This window comes from Anopheles arabiensis, chromosome 3, assembly GCF_016920715.1.
Source record: "Anopheles arabiensis isolate DONGOLA chromosome 3, AaraD3, whole genome shotgun sequence".
Taxonomy (NCBI): domain Eukaryota; kingdom Metazoa; phylum Arthropoda; class Insecta; order Diptera; family Culicidae; genus Anopheles; species Anopheles arabiensis.
In genome coordinates, this window is record NC_053518.1 from 31,429,349 (window position 1) to 31,451,807 (window position 22,459).

The 22,459-nt window shown below is 45.5% G+C and overlaps 2 protein-coding genes across 4 annotated transcripts in view; both read left to right on the top strand.

Moving 5' to 3' along the window:
• Nucleotides 1-1,479: 1,479 nt before the first annotated feature.
• LOC120903127 (troponin C) lies at nucleotides 1,480-13,788 on the top strand. Of its 2 annotated transcripts, none has more exons than XM_040312363.1 (4): nucleotides 1,480-1,727; nucleotides 9,741-10,054; nucleotides 13,178-13,287; nucleotides 13,401-13,788. In XM_040312363.1, the coding sequence occupies exons 1-4, from the start codon at nucleotides 1,725-1,727 to the stop codon at nucleotides 13,427-13,429; spliced, it is 456 nt and encodes a 151-aa protein (XP_040168297.1). In that variant the 5' UTR covers nucleotides 1,480-1,724; the 3' UTR covers nucleotides 13,430-13,788. The 2 variants fall into 2 exon arrangements, with proteins under 2 accessions (XP_040168297.1, XP_040168296.1); XM_040312362.1 differs by lacking the exon at nucleotides 1,480-1,727 and adding an exon at nucleotides 5,215-5,498.
• A 6,817-nt stretch (nucleotides 13,789-20,605) lies between these two features.
• LOC120901956 overlaps nucleotides 20,606-22,459 on the top strand; it is a 41,057-nt gene continuing 39,203 nt past the window's right edge. Inside the window, exons 1-2 of one of the 2 annotated variants that reach the window (XM_040310347.1) lie at nucleotides 20,606-20,694; nucleotides 21,883-22,170. The gene's annotated coding sequence lies outside the window, so the exon portion shown is untranslated. The remainder of the gene's footprint in view (nucleotides 20,695-21,882; nucleotides 22,171-22,459) is intronic. The other variant, XM_040310348.1, reaches the window with a different exon arrangement.

Sequence of the window (22,459 nt, forward strand, 5' to 3'; positions counted from 1 at the left end):
CTAGCATTCCTCCGCCTCGGCAGCGAACGACCGCGGCCGCGAAAGATTAACATAATTTCTTCTCACACTTTCGCAATCACGATTGCGGCGGCGACGTGTGATTGCGATGTAATCTTTCCGAACAGAGTGTGTTTGTTTGCGCATTTCAATTTGATGGTAACCTTCCTGCGTATTGTGGTTGTATTGCCTTCAAAGTGTAGTGGCGCGACTGGTGAGCATTTTCCAAACGATTGACTCCTTTAAATTAATGTTATAATTTAAACGTTCAATAAATCAACGAAAAGCGAAACTTAATAAACTCCATAGAACGAAGTTCTCGACCACCTCGTCGTCGGCACTGCTAAAACCGATCGCCCCGAAACTCCCGAATCCAGACGCACCTGCATTTATAGTGGATTATGAACGCAAACAAAACCCCGGCACGGTAAGTTCCTGCGTCCATTTTTATAACGTTCGCTCGCACCACATCTCACACACTTGATTAAACCCGCTCACCACACTGCTTGCCATCCTCTCGACCTGCCTACTTCGTTCATTCTTGAAAGGTTGCAGCTCCGATCAACACCTGGCCCAATTGGGGGGGGGGGGGGCGAGATGCTACTTCTCAGATTCATTGGCAAACGATGCGAAACGTAGCACCCAAAGGGACGTCGACCAGGCGATGGTTTGAGGCAAAAATGTCCTACACAAACACACAGACACACACAGACACAAATAATCACTTGTGGGGTAGGTTTGCGAAAGGGAAGAGATTCATTGAAATTATGTAAACCACTGCTGCCCTACCCTGTTCTTGTGTGTGTTTGTGTGTCTGTTTGTGTGTGACACACTGTTCGAGTGTCAAAGTGCGGATTTCCCGTTTGGAATGATGGATCGAAGGATGCCATGCACTCCGCTCACACACTCACTCGGTGGCGTACAAGCAGATGGACGATGGAGGCAAAGAAGGGTGTTACTGTTACGCCTCACTCACAGCACGTTTCCATACGGCCGGCATTTGCCACCGGGACCGTGGCGCTGCGCGAATGGAAAAGAAAAACCACACAACGTATACACGCTTGCTAGAGCTACTTATAGCGATTTTTCCTGCCCATTGCGACCGATGGCCACCCGTTGAGCACATGGAGAGGGGGGAGAGAAGAAGTAGAACGTCACACACACGCCTCACTCGATGTGGATGGTCTCTTTCACTCGCTGCTGGCCGCGGGACTGGAAAGAGACGAGATAAACCGTTAGAGCGCAGTGCAGTTTTTCGCCGGCGAGACGAGGGAGAAAGCGAAGGCAAAATATTTTTCACCTTTCAGCCCCGTTGCTGCACGACGGGGCGGACTTCTCACGCATGCTGCGACTCATAACCTGCTCTTGGATGGGTCCCTCTCCTACCCCTGCTGACCCTTTGTAAGAGGGCGGGAGCTGAGCGTCAATATTGTGCGGAGGAGTTTTTAAATATAAATGATGCTGAATGATATTTTTCGACCCTAGTTGCCTATTGAGCCGCGTTCGGTTAATTAACTGCTTTCGAGGGAGGCTGTGTGTGTTTGTGTGTGCGTGTTGTGTTCGTGGACGGTGTTTTTTGGAAAAAGTTGCGCACCACGCGAGTCGGCCGAGTCTTGCGCTGTCTTTCGTTGCGTTCAGTTCGCGCGGTTACGCAGTTTTGCAGCAGAGCCGTTTTTACTCCAGTCCCTTGAGTGATACCCAGTGACACACCATCCCAGCCGATCAAAATGGTAATGTATTGAGTGAGGAGTGTGTGTGTGTGTGTGTGTGTGTGTTAAGACTTTAATGAAACGTACGCAGCCTGCCCGGTAGTGTAAGGTACTGGGCGCCTCCATGGCCCGTGCGAGCGAAGAAACATTATTTTATTCAATGTGCCAACCCCGGAAATGGTGCCAACAGAAACCGCCTCCATGAAATGCAACCGGGGAAATAACCATTATTATGACCAGTAAAAGTTGCAATCAATCACGCCCGGTGCAAGGACAGAATAAATTAGAAGTGAAACGAAGTTCACTACTTTTTTCTTTCTTTCGGTGCTGTTTTGATGTTTAGTTTTTCTCCTTTCACAATATTGCGACATTTGATTTGTTAATCATCCCGATCATCACGCGATCGGAGTGCTGAGTGTGCTGCTGTGTAGTCACCCGGTGTCTGTCTAGGTGTTGGGGTTTTTGGCAGGTTTTTGGGGCGAAAAAGCGTGCGCGCACGAACTATTTCTGACATTGACTCGTCACATTCGCGCACTGGCACATATTAATTAACCGAGCGACGAATCAATGACGGGATCAAATCAATCTCCGCTCCTTCCGTCTTATGTCTGTGTACCACCGCATTGAAGACGGCACACACAAAAAACGGTGGACGAATCATCCGCAAAAGCATTCCTTGGCGGCTGCTGATGCTGCTGCTGCGGTTCTGTTGAGCCATGAAAAAGGGCGTGAAATTGATGTGATCAGATCACTGTTTGCGGGGAGAGAGGAAGGGTGTGTGCAGGTTCATCCGCCTTCGCACGATTCCATTTGACGTGTGGTCGTGTGTGTGTGCTTGTGATCGAAAGAAGTCACTCTCTCCCTGTCTTGGTTCGTGCGCTGTTCGGTGGATTTTATTAATAAATCTCAACTCATTCCACGGTTATTAATCATCACGGGGGCTGCGCTGCCTTGCGTTGCGAGCCTCAGATCTGTCTGACTGACATGGATGGAGTGGTGTGGCAAATGATTCATTAGCGATGGTATGCCGGGCATGGATCGAACCACCGTAATCGGTTTCATTACTCCATTACGGCATTATCTCTATTGCATTACATGTTTCTGCTTATGAAGAGACATAAAAAAGAAGGCACATTCCACGCGTTTTGCGCCGGAAGCTGCTTTGAAGATAATCTCCATGTTGATGCGTGTATTCTCTCCTGCTTCTTTGCTGGCCTAAATCCCCAAACGCAAACGGCACACCGAAGCGTGTCACTTCCGTTATTGCGTACATCAATAATCAATTAATCAGGCGTGTTTACGGGTGCGCTAGATGAGATATTTCCGATATTGCTCAGCGTATTTCAAAGGGAAAATGGTTTAATTTTCTTCATCCGTTCCCCTTTGGTGCGTGCATTGCAAGGAGTGTAAATAAATGCGGATCAATCTTTGATGTACTGTAATGGCGCTGGGTACATTCCAGATCGTCGAAGCGCACTTGAGAGCCTGATAAACATAAATAATAATAATCGAAAATGAAAGCGTTTGTTTACATTGATTAAAAGCAGAAACTGTTAGAACACGTAGTGACAGCCGACAAAGTTGGCGCAGTAATGCAGAAATCAATATAGCGATTGACGTACGTTCAATCCTCGGCATGTTCGGTCTTGTTTGTTTTTGTTAGCTGACTTTTTTAAATCGAAATCCTTTTTTGCTCAATTTTACCAACGGATTTATTTAATTATTCTTTAATACAAATAATTCGTTCCCGTGATTCATTTCAATTTGGTGATCGCTGCGATAACAGGTTTATAGTGGACTCCTACGTTGTCTTATACAATATACTATATTATTTTGCTAATTTTACTGCTTCATAGACAGTTACTTGTACCTTCTCGTATCATTTTTTCACTATTGACTTTACATATCGATGCAGGAAACTTTAAGGCTATGCTGATGCAAACAATCAGACCAGTGTCTAAATAAAACCTGTGGAAAACCATGCATAGCCAATTCATTAATTATCAGAACAAGAATTCGGAACAAGAATGTTATGAGCTGTATTCTGGCTGTGTGGCTCGAATTTATTTTTACTGCGTTTAAGTTCATATTTATAATTTTGAGTAATTTTTGTGTAACTCCGCTTGGAGAGGGCCGCATAAGGCCCGTTGAATTCAACAAATAAAAATCAAATATCAAGTGTTCTAGACTTAAGTCGCTTAAGGTACATCAAGTTCCAATACTACCTATCGAAGAGCATTGCTGACCAACAACTAAAATTATTCAATTTCATTATTGTATTGGTCAATATTAGTCGGGGAATAGAAACTGTCAGACATTGAGTGAAACTGTGACTGTTCATACCTATTTCAACATTTATGCATGGTTTTCCTAGGTTTGTTTAGATATAGACCTGATTTTGTTGCAGGAGCATAGCCAAGCTGTATCCTCAAAGATATGGAAAGACAGCTTTTAGATGAGTTGTTTAAGGAACCGTCCCACAAGCCCCAAAGTTTGATGATAGCTGCGGCTACTGTATATCAAAAACGGCGTTAATTTGATTGTTAAAGCTTGATTGATTTTTATGCATAAACTTTTTTAAGTTTATCGTAACGAAGCCTCACATAAATCACTCAAAATTAAAGCCAGTAAAACCTCCCCGATTTGGCCAAACCGCTCATAAACCATTGGCTTGCAATTGCTTTTTCCCTCTCACTCTACCACGTTCTTTTCCTTGGAAAGCATAACTCATCGCCCAAAGTATCGGCTTGCTGCGATCGTTTTTTTTTTTTTGCAACGTTCCCTTCTGCCGGTTGCTGTACACATTAATTAATGAGTCGTTATTTTTAATTCATCGTCTCGGTGGCTTTATTTAGGTTGAGTTCTTTTTTTCCAATCCCGCCGCTAAAAACAGTCCGTGGTGGTAATTATATGCATATACACAGAAGTAGAAAAAAACACTCGGAAAACGAGTGTACAACGAGAGTGTGAGCAGGGCAAAACGAAAGAAAGAAAAAACAACACCCCTCTGCCCGTATGCCCTGTACATGAAATATTCTCCATTTGAAGCAGGATAAGTTATTTTCACCCATCCATCTTGCAAACGTACACCTGCAACGAGCTTAGCTTAGCTGCTCGCTCGAACGGTACGTCATTTATATTGCTCCTTCCGGCTGCTAAATGAGAGCCACAAGAAGGGCGGGATGGTCCTGCTGGGTGGTTTATCTCAACTCGCATCGGCTCAGTTTACGCGGCTGCAGGTGTAAATAAATAAAATTTAAACTGCCTCTCGCTCTCCTCGCTCCCTGAAATCGATCACCAAACTACCTCCACAAAGGGGGTGGCGATCGAAACGGCGATCGAAGATCGAGATGGCAAATATTATTATTGGTCGCTCTTGCTTGCAAAACCCCGCTTGGCTAGCGATCGCTCAAGAGAGTTCGCTCGTATTGAGAGACATTAATTGCCTTGCAGCTGCTTCCTGCCCAAGCGTCCTGGGGATGGTCGATCTTTGTTCTGCCCAACAGTCCCAGTGAGTGGTGCGCTTAATTCGATCGGTCACAATCGATCGGGTGAGCGTAACCCGCCCTTGGCAGAGGTGCCAAGGTGCTCTTTGGCAGGCCACTCGCGGCAAGACTCGCGCAATTCACGGCCAGTCACAGTCGCAGTCACAGTAACGGTGCCGTTGTGCCTCGAACGGACGTTGTGCCCAGCTGCCCGGAAGCCGGAGCTGCCGTGTCTTTTCAAGTGTCCCGGATCGCTTCCGTCCCGTCCCGTGCCCTTGCCTGGAGCGTCAAGATGTCGGATTATTTTGTGAGTTTCTTGTGTGCCCGTGTCAATTCACTTAAAGCGAGTGCAGTGTGTAGTTTCCCCAACCGACTCGCGGTAGCTCGGTAGCTGGCCAATTTCAATTAGTGTTTAGCTGTGCAAACACCGCCCTTGTCGCCGCCAATGGAACGATCAACCTCGGCACTAATGGAGCGGACAGTGTGACACATTTCCACACGTCTGTCCACGCCCGGGGTGCACAGTGGTTGGTGCGGGAGAGTGGTTTGGTGTTTTCTTTTCCCTCTATCTTTTTCCCCACATGTCACGGGGGGACACACGGGGATGGATGGCAAGCATCACTTAATTAGTGGCCAGTGACGAAAGAGAAGGATTTTCCTCTTAAAACATCCCGCTGTGCAGTGCACTACACTTTCCACTTCAACTCAATTAACCTAGCAGAAATAAGTACAGCGACACTTTCACACACTCACTAAAACATTATCTTTTAGGTAACAACAGCAGCAGGAGGGGAAAAGTTATTAAAATATAATTAAAATCGATTCCGCTCGGCGTTTCTTGCCTTTTATTACTTCAATCATCTGCTCTTTGGGGGAGCATAAATCATTACTCGTTGCATTTTGTTTTGTTGCTATTTTGTTGGAGCGTTAGGGATCGTTGGTCGTTGTCGAATACGTTAGGGATCGTTGGTGGTGGAAACGAGCGCAATATTTTCCCAAATGTAGAGAGCAATTAAAATGGAATAGATGAATATTTATTGACCCATTTTACCTGTACATCAATGGGATTGCTTTTCACTATGAAGAACGACGAACATTGACACATATTGTACACGCTGTTTTTTCACCTTTGATATTGTCCATAAAATCAATAAAATGCTTATGCCCCATTACCGTGTTAAGATATTTTAGATCAGATGAGAATAGGTTTTATGTTTAAATGAAAGACAGCCTCAGTTAAAGTGCTTATGAACTTCAAGTTTCACGCAGGCTGATTGTTTTATGGCTGTTGCGTAGCGTGACGCCCATGTAGCAGTATTATTTTGTTCTAATGGGTTCAGTTTACGATGTGAATAGCATAACTTAACACTAACAAGATGTTTTTTGACTGTTGTCATGTATTTGTGACCGTTCCACTGTTGAAAAACAACTCTTCTTCTATTTAGCGTAATCGTCCTACGAGGACATGCCGGCCTATACAGGCTTTCAAGACTTTATTCAATACCACGCAGCCAGTCCTTACTACGGGGGGACGGTGTATTCCGGGCTTGAACCCATTACGGGCATGTTATTGATTCGTTCGAGTTGAAAAACAACTCAAGAGCGTTGAATAATACTTTTAACGTTTGAAAATGACACTGAAACAAATTTAAATTATTTATTTTATTTATATTCCCCAAAGAGAATTTAAAATCACACACTAAGAGATTTAAGGACACTTAATTGTCGTTCTATTCGATCTAATCCCCAGTCTTTGTCCAACAATATGTGGCACCTTCTGCCGGAGAGAAGCAAAAAAAGGTGCAAAATGCCGTAAAAAATGTGTAAGATTAATTAGTATACATAAAAGTAATAATCAGTTCTGTATAATCTTCCAAACTGTTTGTAAAAAACATCTTCAAAACAAAGTGTAAAATGCCATGTAAAAAATTAAAAAGAGTAAATTAGCTCATCAATAAAAAAACGGAACTAAACTATAATGTTCTTGCTCAGGCTGCTCAAATAATGCAACAATTTCTCTAGATTAAGGTCATCACAAAGCAAGAATGAAAACAAAAAATGCAATTTTGAATAATTGCTGACATTTCTGGCATTTCTTATGCATTTTACTCAACCTATCACCTTTACTATCATTTTCTGAGAGCTTCAGCCCAACAACCGTTGAAGTATTATGTAAAAGGAACTTAATTTCATAGGAAATTAAGAGTTTTTATTGTAAGGAACTACCTAACAACCTACCGTTTGATGCGTAAAACATCCTTTTTCTAGGGACATTTTTAGGGACATAATATCTCCTTAGCCGGTCTCGTAGTACAGTCGTCAACTCGTACGACTTAACAACATGCCCGTCATGGGTTCAATCCCCAAATAGACCGTGCCGCCATACGTAGTACTGACTATCCTGCTATGGGGGGAAATCAATTAGTCACTGAAAGCCAAGCCCACAAGTGGTACAGGCAGGCCTTGACCGACAACGGTTGTTGAGCCAAAGAAAAAAAAATATCTCCTTCCAATCATATTTGAATTTAAGTTTCACTTTTAAACATTGTTTTGTATGAAAATTTCAAAATATTCCCACATAAATCCTCTTTGCTGTTTTCCCTCAGCTGTTCCTTAAGTACCCATCAACGGTCTGTTTATGACGTTTTGGTGGAAAGTTTGACACATCTCCAACAGCAACCGCCAATAAAACCCGCCCCCGAACGCGCAGTTCGAAAGAATCATAACAACCATCCATCCGCGGAACGTATGTTCCACTCATGTTTTTACTGACAATGTGTGTCTATCACACATACACGCACCATCACACCAGACGCATACCTAACCTCTAATCGGTTCCATTGTTTATTGTGACAAGCCGAATACCCTCCCCGGTTGACGGGCAGCTGCTTGGGCCGAGGGCCCAGTGATGCTGCAATGCGGCCACAAAACCAATAAATCATACCACTCATACTGACACACACGCAGGGAACGAACTGCCGCAGGATGAAAGATTTTCGCGGTCATCGAGCATCAAACTTTGAAAAAAGGGGGAAGGGGGGCGAGGTAGAGTGGGATCTAATAGGGTGGAGTGTCAATCAAAAATCCAAACCGCGCCCTCGGAGATCAAAAAACCCGCGGCTATCCCGCTACGGATCATTTCCTGCCGAGTTCTCCCTCTCCGTGTTGGCTTCTTGGTGGCGCGGACGTTGGTTGATATATTTTTAACTCAAGCATTTTTACCTCTTCTCCTTCTACCTCACAACACTCCCCTTTCCGGTAAAGTGAATAAATAAGCGTAACACGAGATGTGCGCGACCCACGTTCCGTAGGTCCCCGGTCGGGCGATCGTGTCACCGCGCGTGATGATCATGAATCAATCGTTAATAATTACATCAGGGCTAGTGGCTAGGGGTCTCACTGCACTGCAAGGGGAGGAGGTTTGCCACACAGGGGCCCTACCGTGTTGGCCGCGGGCCAGTCGCTTTGGTCTGCCAAATGGTGTTTGTCCCTGTCTTGTGTATCGCGTTTCGGGGCAAAGCGAAGGCTGAGCCAGCGAAGGGCGAAATCATTGGAGAGGGCGCAAATGATTAATGCTGCAACATAGCGAGCGAAAGGAGTGTCTCGGGGATGCAAGTATGGCGGGGGGGCAGCTCCCATCGTTGGACCACAGTTGGACCGTGCACAGACGAAAGACACTAAAAATTCCTCCTCTCCATTAATATTTATAACGGAATCGCGAGACTCGAGAGCGCACTTGAATCGTGCCACCCGATCACAACCGCCTTCCGCTCCGTTTTCCCGGTGCTTACTGCGATTGGGCAAACGATTAAAGGCGGCCAAAAATGACCCCCAAACCGAGGGGGAGGGGGGTGAAGAAAAAGGGAATGCCATTTCAGAGATACGACAAACAGAACCATTCCGACATCCGGCCTTTTTGCTGTTGAAGAAGGGAAGCATTGCAGGGGGCTTAAAGGGGAGAGAGTTTCGATTTCACAGCCCATTTGAGTGGTGTGATTGTGTGTGTGTGGATGTTAATGTCTTTCCGTCAGTGCTTCACAGTGCCAGTCCTTCTGCTCAAGGTGGCGGCCCCCTCAATCGCCCCTGTTTTGATCGACACCTGTTTATGCGAAAAACGGAGAGTTGAGCTGGACGGGGAGCATATTTACGCTCGGTGCAATCGGAAATGTCGTACAAAACATGGAACAGGATTATGAGATGATACTCGAAGCAAGTTGGAAATTTGCTCCGAGCCTACAATGTATTAAAAACGGAACACGAAACGCAATTAGTAGCGGAAGCAGTGGGAATGTTGAAATAAATTGTAAGCTGTTATTAATACGCTTCTCATTCCCCCATTCCCTGAGCAACATTTACAATATTAAATACTAGCTGTCAGTTTGACAGCTGACAGTAGACGAGCCAACGGTGGTCCAACCCTGTCGTCAGCTGTCATTCGTGGACGCGAAATGGCACGGAATGGCACGCGAAATTAAAAACACGTGGCATTTGGAGTAACTTTGATTTGTTTCTCTTCTTTTTCTTTCTTTTCCCAATGTTTCCCTCCCAGGATGATGAGGAGCAGAGAATGCTGATCATGCGCAAAGCATTCCAGATGTTTGACACGCAGAAGACGGGCTTCATCGAGACGATCAAGATCTCGACCATTCTCAACACGATGGGCCAGCTGTTCGACGAGGGCGAGCTGCAGGACCTGATCGACGAGGAGGACCCGGAAAGCACGGGCCGCGTTAACTTCGACGGCTTTGCCAACATTGCCTCCAACTTCCTGCAGGAGGAGGAAGACGCGGAGGCGATGCAGCAGGAGCTGAAGGAAGCCTTCCGGTTGTATGACCGCGAGGGTAACGGCTACATCACCACCAGGTACCGGAATATTGGGAAGGATGGGAGGGAAAGTTGTTGTCGATATGGCGTGACAAGCGTACTATTTCACCAATTACATACATACACACACACATACACACACACAATACGATAATAGACGACGAGCCAGGCTTTCATGCTTCAAATGCTGCCGCCTGCTTTGCTCTTCGCTCCACATGTTTTCGGTTTCTTTGCGTGCACGTACGTCAAATAAACCTTTAATTTATCGCCACTCCACCCCCCATCGTCCATGTTACATGTTCTGGGTGTGCATGTCGTGAATTTGGAAACGTTTTTTTTTTTTTTTGGCCGAGTTCCGACGAACCGGCTTGATTTATCGCTGTTTACCGTGCACCGATAGTGTCATTATTTTTGCCTTTTCACTCCGCGCAACTAAACGAACGAACGAGAACACTTGCCGAGTGAGCAAAGCTCGCGTCGTCTTTTTTGGGCCAGCCGGAGCCGCTACTTCCTACACTACTTTAACTCCCGTGTACACACACACACACAAACACACACACATACACAGAGGAATTATGTTCGAGGCGGTGTGACCTCCGGCTGGACGAAACGCTTCACCCACATGGCCACACGTAGGCTTGTGTTTATCGGTGTGGAAAAAGGGCAATGTGTGTGAAAGGCAAACATTTAACGACCGCAAATTCACATCGTTTCTTGTTTTTTGGGTGGAAAAAGATAAAAAAAAAATGTGGCGCAATGTGTGTGAGCGTGTGTTGTTACCGGAAGTATCCTGTGGTGCTTTCTATTCTACTTCCGATTTTGGGGGCTCGTTTTGTGGAGAATGTTGAATGTTTGTCGACTGGGATGCCAAAAAGGTCGTTCCTGGCTAGCCAAATCCATGAATTTGATCGCTATTTCGAATGTTATTGGAGTGGCTTAGGAGTATACCAATGCCAGACTCCAAATCCAAAAATCCTTGCCAAATCCTTCTAAATGCTTTCAATGTTTTTTTTATTATTTTTTTTTTGTCTCTGGTATATATACTGCAATGCGTAAGTGTTTGGGATTGCTTATTGTGTCTCCTTGTCAACTTATTATTTTAAATTGCGTAAATGTTTGACCAAAAGTCCAAAAGATAGTTAATATTTTTGGGATTTTTTATCAAGCAACGAACTCAATTTGGAGTACATTTTGCACTTCAACATAAATCACTCCAGCTCTTTATACAGCTACAACATCTCTCACTATAATCCAAACCTTTTCGTACCCATCCCCGATGTACAATGCTGCCCTAGCTAATCTCGAAACCCATTCGTTCCATTTGACATTTGTTCGCACATCGTTGCCTAAAAACCTTTAACGCACACACTGGAAAACATTGAGCGGAGGTCACTGTCTCTATCGCACTTTAGCTCACACCCAAACCCAAACCAGCCAAACGGAGAGCAAGATCATTCATTTTTTTACTGCCAACGTAGGAAAAACGACCACTTTCCACTGCTCCATTCCACGTTCCCTCCGGTTGGCGTTAAACTAATTACGGTGAAAAACTAGTTTTAACACACACAGCCAAACAGAGCTACATGCAAACCCCGTCACACATGTTGTTCGGTCTGTGGTTTTGGTCGAAAATTTATTGCCACCATATGTAGATAGCCACCCCTTCAACCCATGGAGCTGTCGCAAAGGGGAGGGAAGCAGACACTCCCGTCCCGCCCGAACACGACCGGAAACGCTTTAACATTCAAACGAGCTCAATAAACTGCTGTCCCATTCCGCAAACACTCCACGCAGAGAAAGCAGTGAAAACCCAAACAAAAAAGAGACTTATTTAAAGGAAGCAAAAATTAAAAAAAAAACATAATCCCACACACACACACGCACACCAAAATAATAACTTCATAAATAACGTCGCTTTCCAACGGACTCATTTTCACGTATCATATTTTCACCCGCCGTGCACAAATTATGACTGCAAAGTGGAGGGTGGAAGGAACGGCTGCCAAGGGGAGAAGAAGTTAATTTCGCATCGCTGACAAAATATTTCGAAACTTTCAACACAGGTTGCGACAAAAGTAGGCGGTGAAATGGCAGTGCGAGACGCACATTCCGATCTACGGTCTGTGGAATGGCTGAGGGAGAGGGAGAGAGAGAGCGTGCGGAGATCTACGCAATCGTTCCGCGTTGCTCCTTCGCATCTGCTTTTCATCTTTACGGGAAATCCACTTAATCCACACGTCACCTGGACCTAGCTCTTCCGTTCGGTTTGATGCGCGAATAAACAACCACGCCGCAGACCCCCCCCCCCCGCAGCTCGCACGCTCATCAAGTACGCAGCCATTTTTCTTCACAAACGACTGGGCGCCCCCATCACTCCACGCTGGCAGCGCGTTGACCGGCGGTTGCCTGGTGCGGTTGGTTGGTGATGCGGACCTGGAGGTTGTGTTTACTCACCCCATTCTAACATTCCACATGCTGGGGCACTTCTCTGTAGTGTACCGTTTGTGTGTGTGTGCCATTTGCGGCGATGAAGGAAAAAAAGGGAAAAAACCGACAGAACGGAAACGGACGCGCAAACGGATAGCATAAATATCACCATCATCACCGGTGATGCGCAACCGGAGTCGGTGCCGGAATTGGTTGCTCTTTTTTGTTGCCATAGCTTCCCCGCTTCCCCCTCTACACCACCCATGTGGTAGCAAACGGCTGCACGCGTTCGCGTTCAGCATAATAGCTCTTGATTTCGCTCCGCTCAAGGCCACGATGCTCCAAACCCGCCTCGCCTTTAAATTATAAATGCTGTGCCAGTTGGGGTCGGTCGGTGTTATAAGTTATGTGCCGTACCTGGTTTGTTTGCAGGGGCTACTGTTGCTGCTGCTGCTGCTACTGGTGCTGGATTGGCGACTCTTCATTCCGCAAGATGAAATGACGTTACGCTTTTTCTCGGGAAAAACGGCTCCTCCTTTGAGCAGCATCTTGCGGCTCGAGAAGCGCTCGGAATGAAGGTGAAGGGTCATACAGTAGATGAACATTTACCTCCTCCCCAACACACACACAAACACTACACCATGAAGCACACATGTTAAGCAGGACTGTTTCATCTTTTGCTCTTTTTTTTTGTTTGTTCGCTCCTGTTTGATCTTGATCCCTTCCTCTTTCCAGCACGCTGAAGGAAATTCTGAAAGCACTCGACGATAAACTGTCCAGCGAGGATCTCGACGGCATCATCGGGGAAATCGATACGGATGGTTCCGGCACGGTAGATTTCGATGGTAAGAGACAATAGCCTCTGCCGACCCGTTTGACTGTCAAAGTCTTCTCAGCTTCATTTCATTTAAATTCCCATTCTTACTGCTCTTTTTTGATGTTTTTTTTTTATCGACAGAGTTTATGGAGATGATGACAGGTGAATAAGCTGCGACCAATCCAACCGATACAAACACACAACACGAAACGAGCGCGAGTGTGTCAATTTTCCACCGTCACTACCAGCACCAACTACCAGCCAGCCTTTCCAACTGTAAAACTGGAACGTGAAACTGTAGCAAACTGTCTCCCCCCGGAGCGGACGACTAACTAAAGTGTGCGCCGATTGCACCCCTGCTTTTTGGGTAGTGTTCGTGTGTGAGTGTGTTTTGTTAGCTATTGTTTAAAACACTCTCCTTAAACTGTGCTGCTGCCCCCAGCGACTTGTGTATATCATCCACGTGTCTCTTTTACCGTAAAGAAATAAATGGAAAACTTGTCCCCCTTTTGAACAAAAACAGCTTAAAGCATGTTGCTTCAATTTCTTATTTCCACTACGTGTTTTTCCACTTTCCAATAAGAGATCGCTTCCTTCCGTCGGTGTGTCCGTTCCCCGTTAAATAGAATTTCCATCAAGCTCCCGTACCCCCCTCGCCCCGTTATTAACCCGATCTGTTTGCATCACGGAAAGAAAGCAAGTGAAAGCTCTGCCCAATCAAAAAGCATTTCACAAACAATCTACCGCTCCTTGGTCACGACGGGCCAATCCAATCCCTTCCCTCGCAAGGATTTCCATAATCCCATTGTGTCCTTCATCATCCAGGGGGAGGAGGGGGGGGATGTGTTGGTGGGACTGTCTCTCGTGAATATTTATTTCCACATCAATCTACCGGTCTTCTGTCCTGGCTGTTTTTTTTTTCCTCTTTTTCCAATGCATTCCCTGAACATTGAACTGATGTTTTCCTTCGTTCAGGGTTGATGTATTTTCCACTATTTTACTCTCTCTCTCTCTGTCTCTCTCTCTCTCTCTCGCTCTCTCTGTCTCTCTTTTCTATTTGTTTTCCATCCATCCTCCCTTTTCGTTCTATACTGTTTTTGTCAACACGCGAACAGGATGCGACGTGAATTGCAATTTGAATTTCATTTGAAAGTATTATCACCTTTATTGCAGGAACACCGCTCAGCGTCAGCGTTCAGCAACAAGCAATAGGACGCAGAAAAAATGGAACAATCGAAATGAATACGAAAAAAACGAACACAAAAAGAATGATGACACGTTTTTGTGTTTTGAGTTTCTGTGAATTGTTTTTTGTATAATGCAATTTTATACCTTTTTGGGGTCTTTTTTGTGGACTTTAAATTGCTCTTCTAATTCAATTGGTTTATTTTGTTGGTTTCTGTAAATTAATGTTTTTTTCATCCTTTTTTATAAAACGTCTTTTAAAGTATTATTGCTTTACTCTGCTATCTCTCTCTCTCTCATAAGCATACCACCGAAGCACCCAATTGCGACGCCGATTTATTCATTTTAATTTTAAAATTCAAACAATGTGACGCACTGTATTCCACCTGCCAGCCAAATGGACCGGTTTGGCTCATTTTATCGATGTAGATTTTATTACCCCGTTCCGAGCCTTCCCCCAGCCAGCGACGCCAGAGAGATCATCTCTCTACCGCACCGCAAGTCCGTGTTGGGGGCGCTCCATTCCATTCCAGCGGAAGCATTCGGTGGTACGCGTTGAGTTGCTGATGAAAATTAATGATAGCAGAAATCAATTATACTTCCCACGAGGGAACAAATGCAGAAAAAGAGGGCGTGAGACGGGGCAAAAGATGGGAATGAGAAACAATGCGCACCGGGTAATAGCAACAACAACTACACCAAAGAAGTAATAGTTATTGCCAGCTAATAGGGCTATTAACGCGTGCGGAATGCGGACCGTGGAATGGACTTGCGCTGTTTGCGCTACAAAGCCGTAATTATTTTAAACTGGCTCAGGTTATCGTTGTTCGCCGTGCTCTCTTTCTCTGATCGTTTTTGGCTATGGCTGTTGCTGGCTATGCGCTAGATGTTTTTTTTATCGCTAGCATCTTGGCTTTGTAAAAGATGGAAAGCAACAGCACTGCCAACAGTTAAAATAATTGCATTTCAGAAAAAAAAACACCGTTTGACTGCGAAGAAACGAAGCGCTGCGTTAGAAGCCAACGGATAATTGATTTTTTTAAATGTATATTCGCCTAAAGGTATGCAATCTGCACTGCGTCGTTTCAAATAATTCGCGCCGTTCGGTTACGAAGGCAGCGTGGTGGTCAAATTGGTATTGAAAAATCAGTTTATTATTTTTATTATTGTTTTTATTTAGAAATGAGTCATTGAAAAAGCTTGCTTTAATATTTAAAAAATAGATTAAAATGGTCATTTAATCTTTAATCTTTAATCGTATCTTTAATGTTTAATGACCTAAACATAAATGTTTTAGGTGATCACTGTTCTTCCAAGGATGCGAAACTACATTTTATTTGAGTTTTCAGCATAAATACCCATCACTTCTCTTCGCGCATGAATGACAATATGTCTCCATATGATTACCTCATACATACAGCACCGAGCACCATGCAGACGAATATTCATTCATCTAAACCGCCATAAAACCCGTCATTTTCCCTTCCACTCCGACCCATCGAGAAGCCGTCGGCAGAGACGGCTGCGAAAAATAAAACCAGCCCAGCCTCACGAGCACAAAAGATTCATGCTCTCTTTAATTTCCTCATGAAAAATGACACACTCATCCATAATTCAGTGAACCCTTTTTTTCTTCTTCTTTTTCGTCAACCCCTGGCGCCTTTCCGCCTTTGCTTTCGCTGTCTCCACTACATCATCGTTGGTCGCCGAGCGTGTTACAAGCGTGTCTTGACACACTACAATAAAGCATCGTTTTAATTAATATTTTATAAGCCACCAATTAATCATACTTATCCCAGAGCAACAACAACAGCAAAAAAGAACACCACTAACGGTAGAGATGCCGATCGTACCGATGCCGGCTTCTGCCCGTGTCGTAGAGAGTTTTGGAAAATCAATTTCCTTCCGCTTTGGGAGGGCGAGACACACAGACACACTTTTCACGCCACCGAACTCGGCCCAGAACGTGACGAGCGATACGGTCCGTAATGCGATACGGCAGCTAGCATAAGGTGCGGGAATGGTTTACATTATTTAACATTAGCAGGGGATGGAAGAGGAGGACGGTCCACCTAACTTGCCCGCCCAGACAACACACGGTGTAAGAAGGAAGCACAACAACAAACGACAACGCCACCGAAAAAGACCCACAGCGACTCTATTTGACCGAAATGATGGCGCCATGCGCCCTGTTTAGTTTTAACTACCGATCGTAAACTGGCAAGAGCAAGGTAAAAGGCCACCGTGGTTCGCCACGTGGTACACCACAGGCCGATATTTTCTGACAGAATGCATCCCGCCAGATAACCTTAAGCTCATTTCCTACCGCTTGCTTGCTTAGCTTTATCTCGGTAGCTCATAAAATCGGAGCTTACCTGTACTGCGGATGGAGGGGTTTTTGTTGCCCCCAGTGCGGCACATTTTAATCCTGCGGGACATTTAAAGCAGCAGCAGCAGCAGCAGCATGCCGTGAAAGACGCAAAAGGTGAAAAGCTTCCAGCACGGTAGTTGTGGTAGCCATGGCAACACCTTTGCCAGGTGGCAGGTACGTAATAAAGTGAACATTTGTGGGCAACGACGATGGAAGGGCCCATAGAGCAGCAGTGGAGTGGATTTTTTCTGTTTTAAAAAGCAAATTGCTCATAATAGAGAAGCACATTTGAATGGGCGAATGGGAGGCAGTACACTTGCGCGTAGAGAAGAAGGTTTCAATGTGCAACTCCAAGATGGAGCAAAACAATAAAACCCATAATTTCACATGCGAAAACATTATGAGTCACATCTACGAGCACGTGGAACCATTCTTCCAAATGATACGAAACAAGCAGTCTGCCCGCAACGGATGGATACACTCAATTTTTCAATTTTCCATGTACTTGCACACTCATTCTTACGGTGCTTGTGGTAGGGCAAAGTGATATTGTGGACCATCAGCTGGAACCATGCAGCACTTCAGACTCTGCTTTAACCCTGCTGAAACACTTTGACTTGTTAAAAGGCACGTAGAAAGCATTCAACAAACTAGCAATGTCATTCAAAATGCATACTTTTAGGCGGTTTATGAGTTTTTCACGTTTTAATAAGCATTTCAATAGATTCTTTTGAAAATACGTACTGTTTATCAAACTTGCCAAATAGGTGCACAATTTTGCCATCAAATTAAAACCTAACAGTCTGCTTTACTATCCAATAAGCTTCCATTTCCACTCTAAGACGTATCAACCAAAAAAAAACACGATAAAGCAACACCACAATAGCGTACATCTCCTGTGGGACGCTTTTTTTTCTTTCTTGCAGAATTTTCTCTCGCCAAACCGAAAACAAGGTACAACTTTTTGTGGACAAAAGAAGTAAAAAAAGGAACAAGAAGCATGTGTCTCCACCAGAGGGAGAGACGGAAAGAGAGAGAGAGTAGAAGGAAAAGTTCTTTCCCAAACAGTTGCTGAAAGAAAATTCGTAAGAACAAAATAAAGTGCTTGATAAAACATTCCCGCCACACCGATCTGCCACCGATCTGGCCGAATTATAATATACAACAGTCACACGCACACACACTCTCAAGGTACGTGTTCCTCGGTGTACTGGGCAGGGAGAGAAAGGGGAGTGTACCATTGACCATAAAAAGAAAGCTCAATGATAGCACTAGAACTTGGATGGCATCAGCAGCACACACACACACACACACACATGGTCGCTCGCGTGTTATGTAAGGCTGTGAATGTACACTTGCCGCAAGGGGACGCATTGGTGAAGTAGTACTGGTCGAGTCGGCCAAAGCGGCCACGAGAGCTTCCCGATTCTCGATTATGCAAGCAGCCAGCCAGCCAGCCAGCCAGCCAGCAAGAAGAGCCACTTCTTGCTTTCGTGGCCGGAAAGTAAAATAAAACAGCGCCCGTTTCCTGTCTCCTCCGAAGCAACAAAACAGCACGTATATCGGTTACACGATCGAGTGAACCAGAATGTGGCAAGAATGGAGTGCTTTAGGGAGGTTGAAAGAAAAGAAAGAAAAAAACAAGCAAGACCTCCTGCTACACACGAACGAAGTGCTCCTGCTGACGTCAGCGTCTAAGAACGCTTGCTCCTGCAACCTGGTGGTAAAGCGGGCGGTAAGTGCAGGGCAGGGCAGCTCGCCGTGCTGGGTCATCGGTCGGTTAAGTGATCGAATTCCACCGAGAATTCGATTATCGATTGTATGTGTGTCGGTGTGTGCGTATCTGTGATATTTATATCCACCCACTTGCGGCTGTTACTGCGGTGCTGGTAACTTGTATGATGAATGGCTGTTTACGGTTTCGTCATTTGATGAAATTTAATTTAGAAAAAAAGTGTTTCAAAAATCCATCTAATCCACATCCTCAGAATATACTCTCAGAATATTCCTCTTGTTCCGAGCGCAATCACGACACCCCTCTGAGCCAAACCAAAGCAACGAAGGGCAATAACCCACTCTTGATCGGCTTAACCCAGGCGTTTGTGCTCAGCACCGATGTGTACATGTGCCTGTAAATAATTTACAAATAATTATGCATTCGCATGGCAAAGCATGTAGCCGCAAGGGTTCCGTGTGCCCTGTCCGTGAGGTGCAGTGAAATTATGCGCCCAACGAAGCTTACACGGCACACACACGCGCTCCGTACGCTTTTACATAGGAAGTTTATCTTCCTGGAAGGACTTGGACAAAAGGCCGACGAGCGAATCAGAGAGATAGGCAGGGAGGAAGGCAGACATCCCATAATCATTCAATCATACATGCGAAGCCATGCAGGATAATACAACTCATCGCCAACGACCTGTCTGCTTTGATGAAGCAATCAGGGCTGACAGGGCTTGCTTGGATGGGCAGACAAGTTTTTCCAAAGCAACGGGCGCTTCTTACTCGTTGCGGTGTTGCGGTTGAATAACTTTAGGCGCTTAGCTCCACGAATGTACGCCTAAATGTATGCAATCCGCTGTGCAAAAAGGCGCCTTTTTTGTTATTTTCACGACGATTAGGCCCGTTTCCACCGGGGAGTGTGTGTGTGTGTGTAAGTGGTGCGGTTGTTTCCATTTTAAAAGAAAATAAAAACAACCAAACAAAGAAAACGAAACCACACACAGGTAAAAGGGAAGCTTTTCATAATTTTCCACCACGTTGTTTTTTGTCTCCCCTTGCTCTCTCCTTCCCCCTTGCTTTCTTTGTTGTCCGGATTGTGCTCCTAATCCACCTATTTCCTAGTCATTACCATTCACAGCTCCACAGCTCACAATTTCGTTCTCGTTCCACATTCACCACCGCTTCTTGCCTTCGTTTCTCTTCTTCTCCTTTTCTCTCTCTTTCTTTCTCTCTGTAACTTGAACGCTCATTCTCGTGTAGCTGATTATGTTTAAATCGGAAAATCGCATCTTTACGAGTTCCCTGCTCGCGGTCCACCCACTGCAAACAGGTGCATTATTTCGAGTTTCCGCATCTCCTTCCTCCCAACCATACCTATCTCCCCTACAGTTTCCTTCTATTGTATGCTCGCTCTCTCTCAACCTGTACGCCATGCTCCATCCCACTTGTTCATCTGAAGCACGAGCGGGAGCTAAAAATTGCGTAAATGTGTGTCATTGTGATAAACCGCCAGCACCAAAAAAGGGGAAAAATCTTGTTTTCCCACCATGAACCGTGGTGATAAAGTAGCGACTGGCGCGTGCACCGCGTACGCCTACACGCTGCTGAAAATGCTGCCAAGAGAGGGAGAGAAGAGAGAGAGAGCGAGCGAGCGAACGAGATTGGCTCGCTTGAGATGAACTCTCCGCAAACAAAAGAAGGCGATGCGTCGTTTTTTTCTTATGTGCTGTGCATGCAGCACGTTTTGGAGGGGAAAAATGGCACTCCGAAAGATGCCTCTCTGTTGTTATGAGAGCGTGTGCAACGGCATGCTTTTCTTTCTCGCTCTCTCGGCAACATTACCCCAAAAAAAACTCGTGCTCCTTTCATATTCCCTCATGCGATAAAGGGATGAAGCTCACCCGAACCCACCGCACGGAGAGGATTCATCTCCGTGCTATAAGCTGGCTCAGGAGCGGATTCGCTCGCTCTCCCTCTCCCAAACACTAACCACACACGATGATGAGTGAGGAAATTGCCGTTTTTCCTCAATTTAGGGTAGAGGAAAATTCGATTCCCATTCAGTCGAAGGGAGAAGCTATTTCGGAGTGCACGTACGTCACAGCACGGTCGTTGCTCACGCGGAAGTGTCCGAAAGGAGTTGACGGTTTTGTGCAGGTGCAGTTTTTTTGGGGGGTGGGGGGTATCCATTTTGCATGTTAGACGTTGGGAAAAGGGCAAATAAAAAAAACCGTCTCAAAAACGGACTGTAGAGTTTTATGAACGCCATTTTTACAAGCAAAAAGGGAAAGTGTGAAGAAACTACCATCCGGACTCTGTTCTGTGCTGGTGTGCTGTGTTGTGTGTGGCTGCCGTTTTCGTTGGCTACGGTTTCGAAACGCACATACGCACCTACACCCTGTGAGTAGGGAAGCAGCTCCAGACGGTCGAAAAATAGGACAAACCGGGAGCTACGACGGTACAGATCGGGTGTGCAGCCCGAAAGCAGCCGAGAAACCCAGATTACCCGAGCCCCGGCTGCTTGGAAGAATGAGAGCGAGTGCAGGGGAGTGTGTGTGTGTGTGTGTGAGCGTATGCGTGTCTGTGTGTGAGAGAGAGAAAGAGAGAATAATAGAGAGAGAGGGAAGATACAAGTGCGTGCAGGGCTAATTGAGCCGGATACTGCACAAAAGGATTAAAGGGACGGCACTTTACGCTAGGCACTTGGTCGTGTTTTTTATTCCCCTCGCCATCATCACCCTCAGTGTCTTCTTTGCGAAGACTACACGCACTCACACACACATACTAGTGGAAATTGTTGGGCAAAATTGGGCAGATTAGCGATTGCCAACTTGTGCTCAGGCATCGGAAAAGCGATAAAACACCTTCCAGCAACGTAACGCAAGAGAAGGAAAGTGTGTGATGCGGGCGACGATGCTTACTGCGATGACGAAATAGTGTGCGTGTGTAAACAGAACAGAGGTTTCGTACTACTGCTACGGGGGAAAAACAAAGCAAGCCACGAAATAAGCAAAAAAAGGAAACAACTCCCGAGTCAGCAAAAGGGCAGGCAGTAAACAGAAAAGGCAAGCGTCGCATGGGTTTCCCTCTAGCGTGCTCGGTGTGCATGTGTGTGTCTAGGTATTTATATATAACTGTGTACGTGTGTGTGAGTGTGTGTATGATTCAAATTGACGACAAACAAGCAAGTACGCGGGTGTGTGTGTTGGTGGAAACTTCGTATAACGTCATCAACCTTTAGGGAAGGTTGTTGCGTTTCGTTGTTGTGGGTTTTCCATCTCGTTTTTCCTTTTTTTCACCCGCTACTACTACTACTGCCGTCATTACCTACGTCATTACTTGCAGCGCAAGGAAGCTGATGTGTGCGACAAAAAGTGTGCATTTGTGTGTGAGTGCATAGGAGTGTGTGTATGTGTGTAAGTGAGTGAAAAATAAAAATCGAGACACGAGGAAAAAACACGCCTAACGTGGCCCTGGTGTCGATTGAAAGTGTTCGCCCAGCTTCTTCTCTGGCCAGAGCAGCTCGCTTTAATCCAGCGCCGCCAGCCCACCTTCCTCCCTACCCAGCACACACACACACGCGCGGCTAAACAACAATCGCTCTTTCAAAGGCGGGACGGAAACGATGCCAAGGTAAAAATTTATAGCCACTTGTGTTGCTTTGCCTGATAGCCACGCGAACGAAAAAACCTACTCCGCAATTGAATTTTATGTCTCCTCCCTGCCGCTCAATCGATGTGTTTTTCTATTTTTGTTGTTGTTGTTCGTGCTGATTACCCCCAGGGCGTTGGGTAGACCAGCCTTTTGAAAGTATCTGGTTATTGCTGGTAGCCATCCCTTGCCATTTAATACACCGGAAATAAGCAAGAAAAGAAACCCATTTTCTTATCGCGCGTGTTCGCCGTGTTCGCCTTTCTACTTC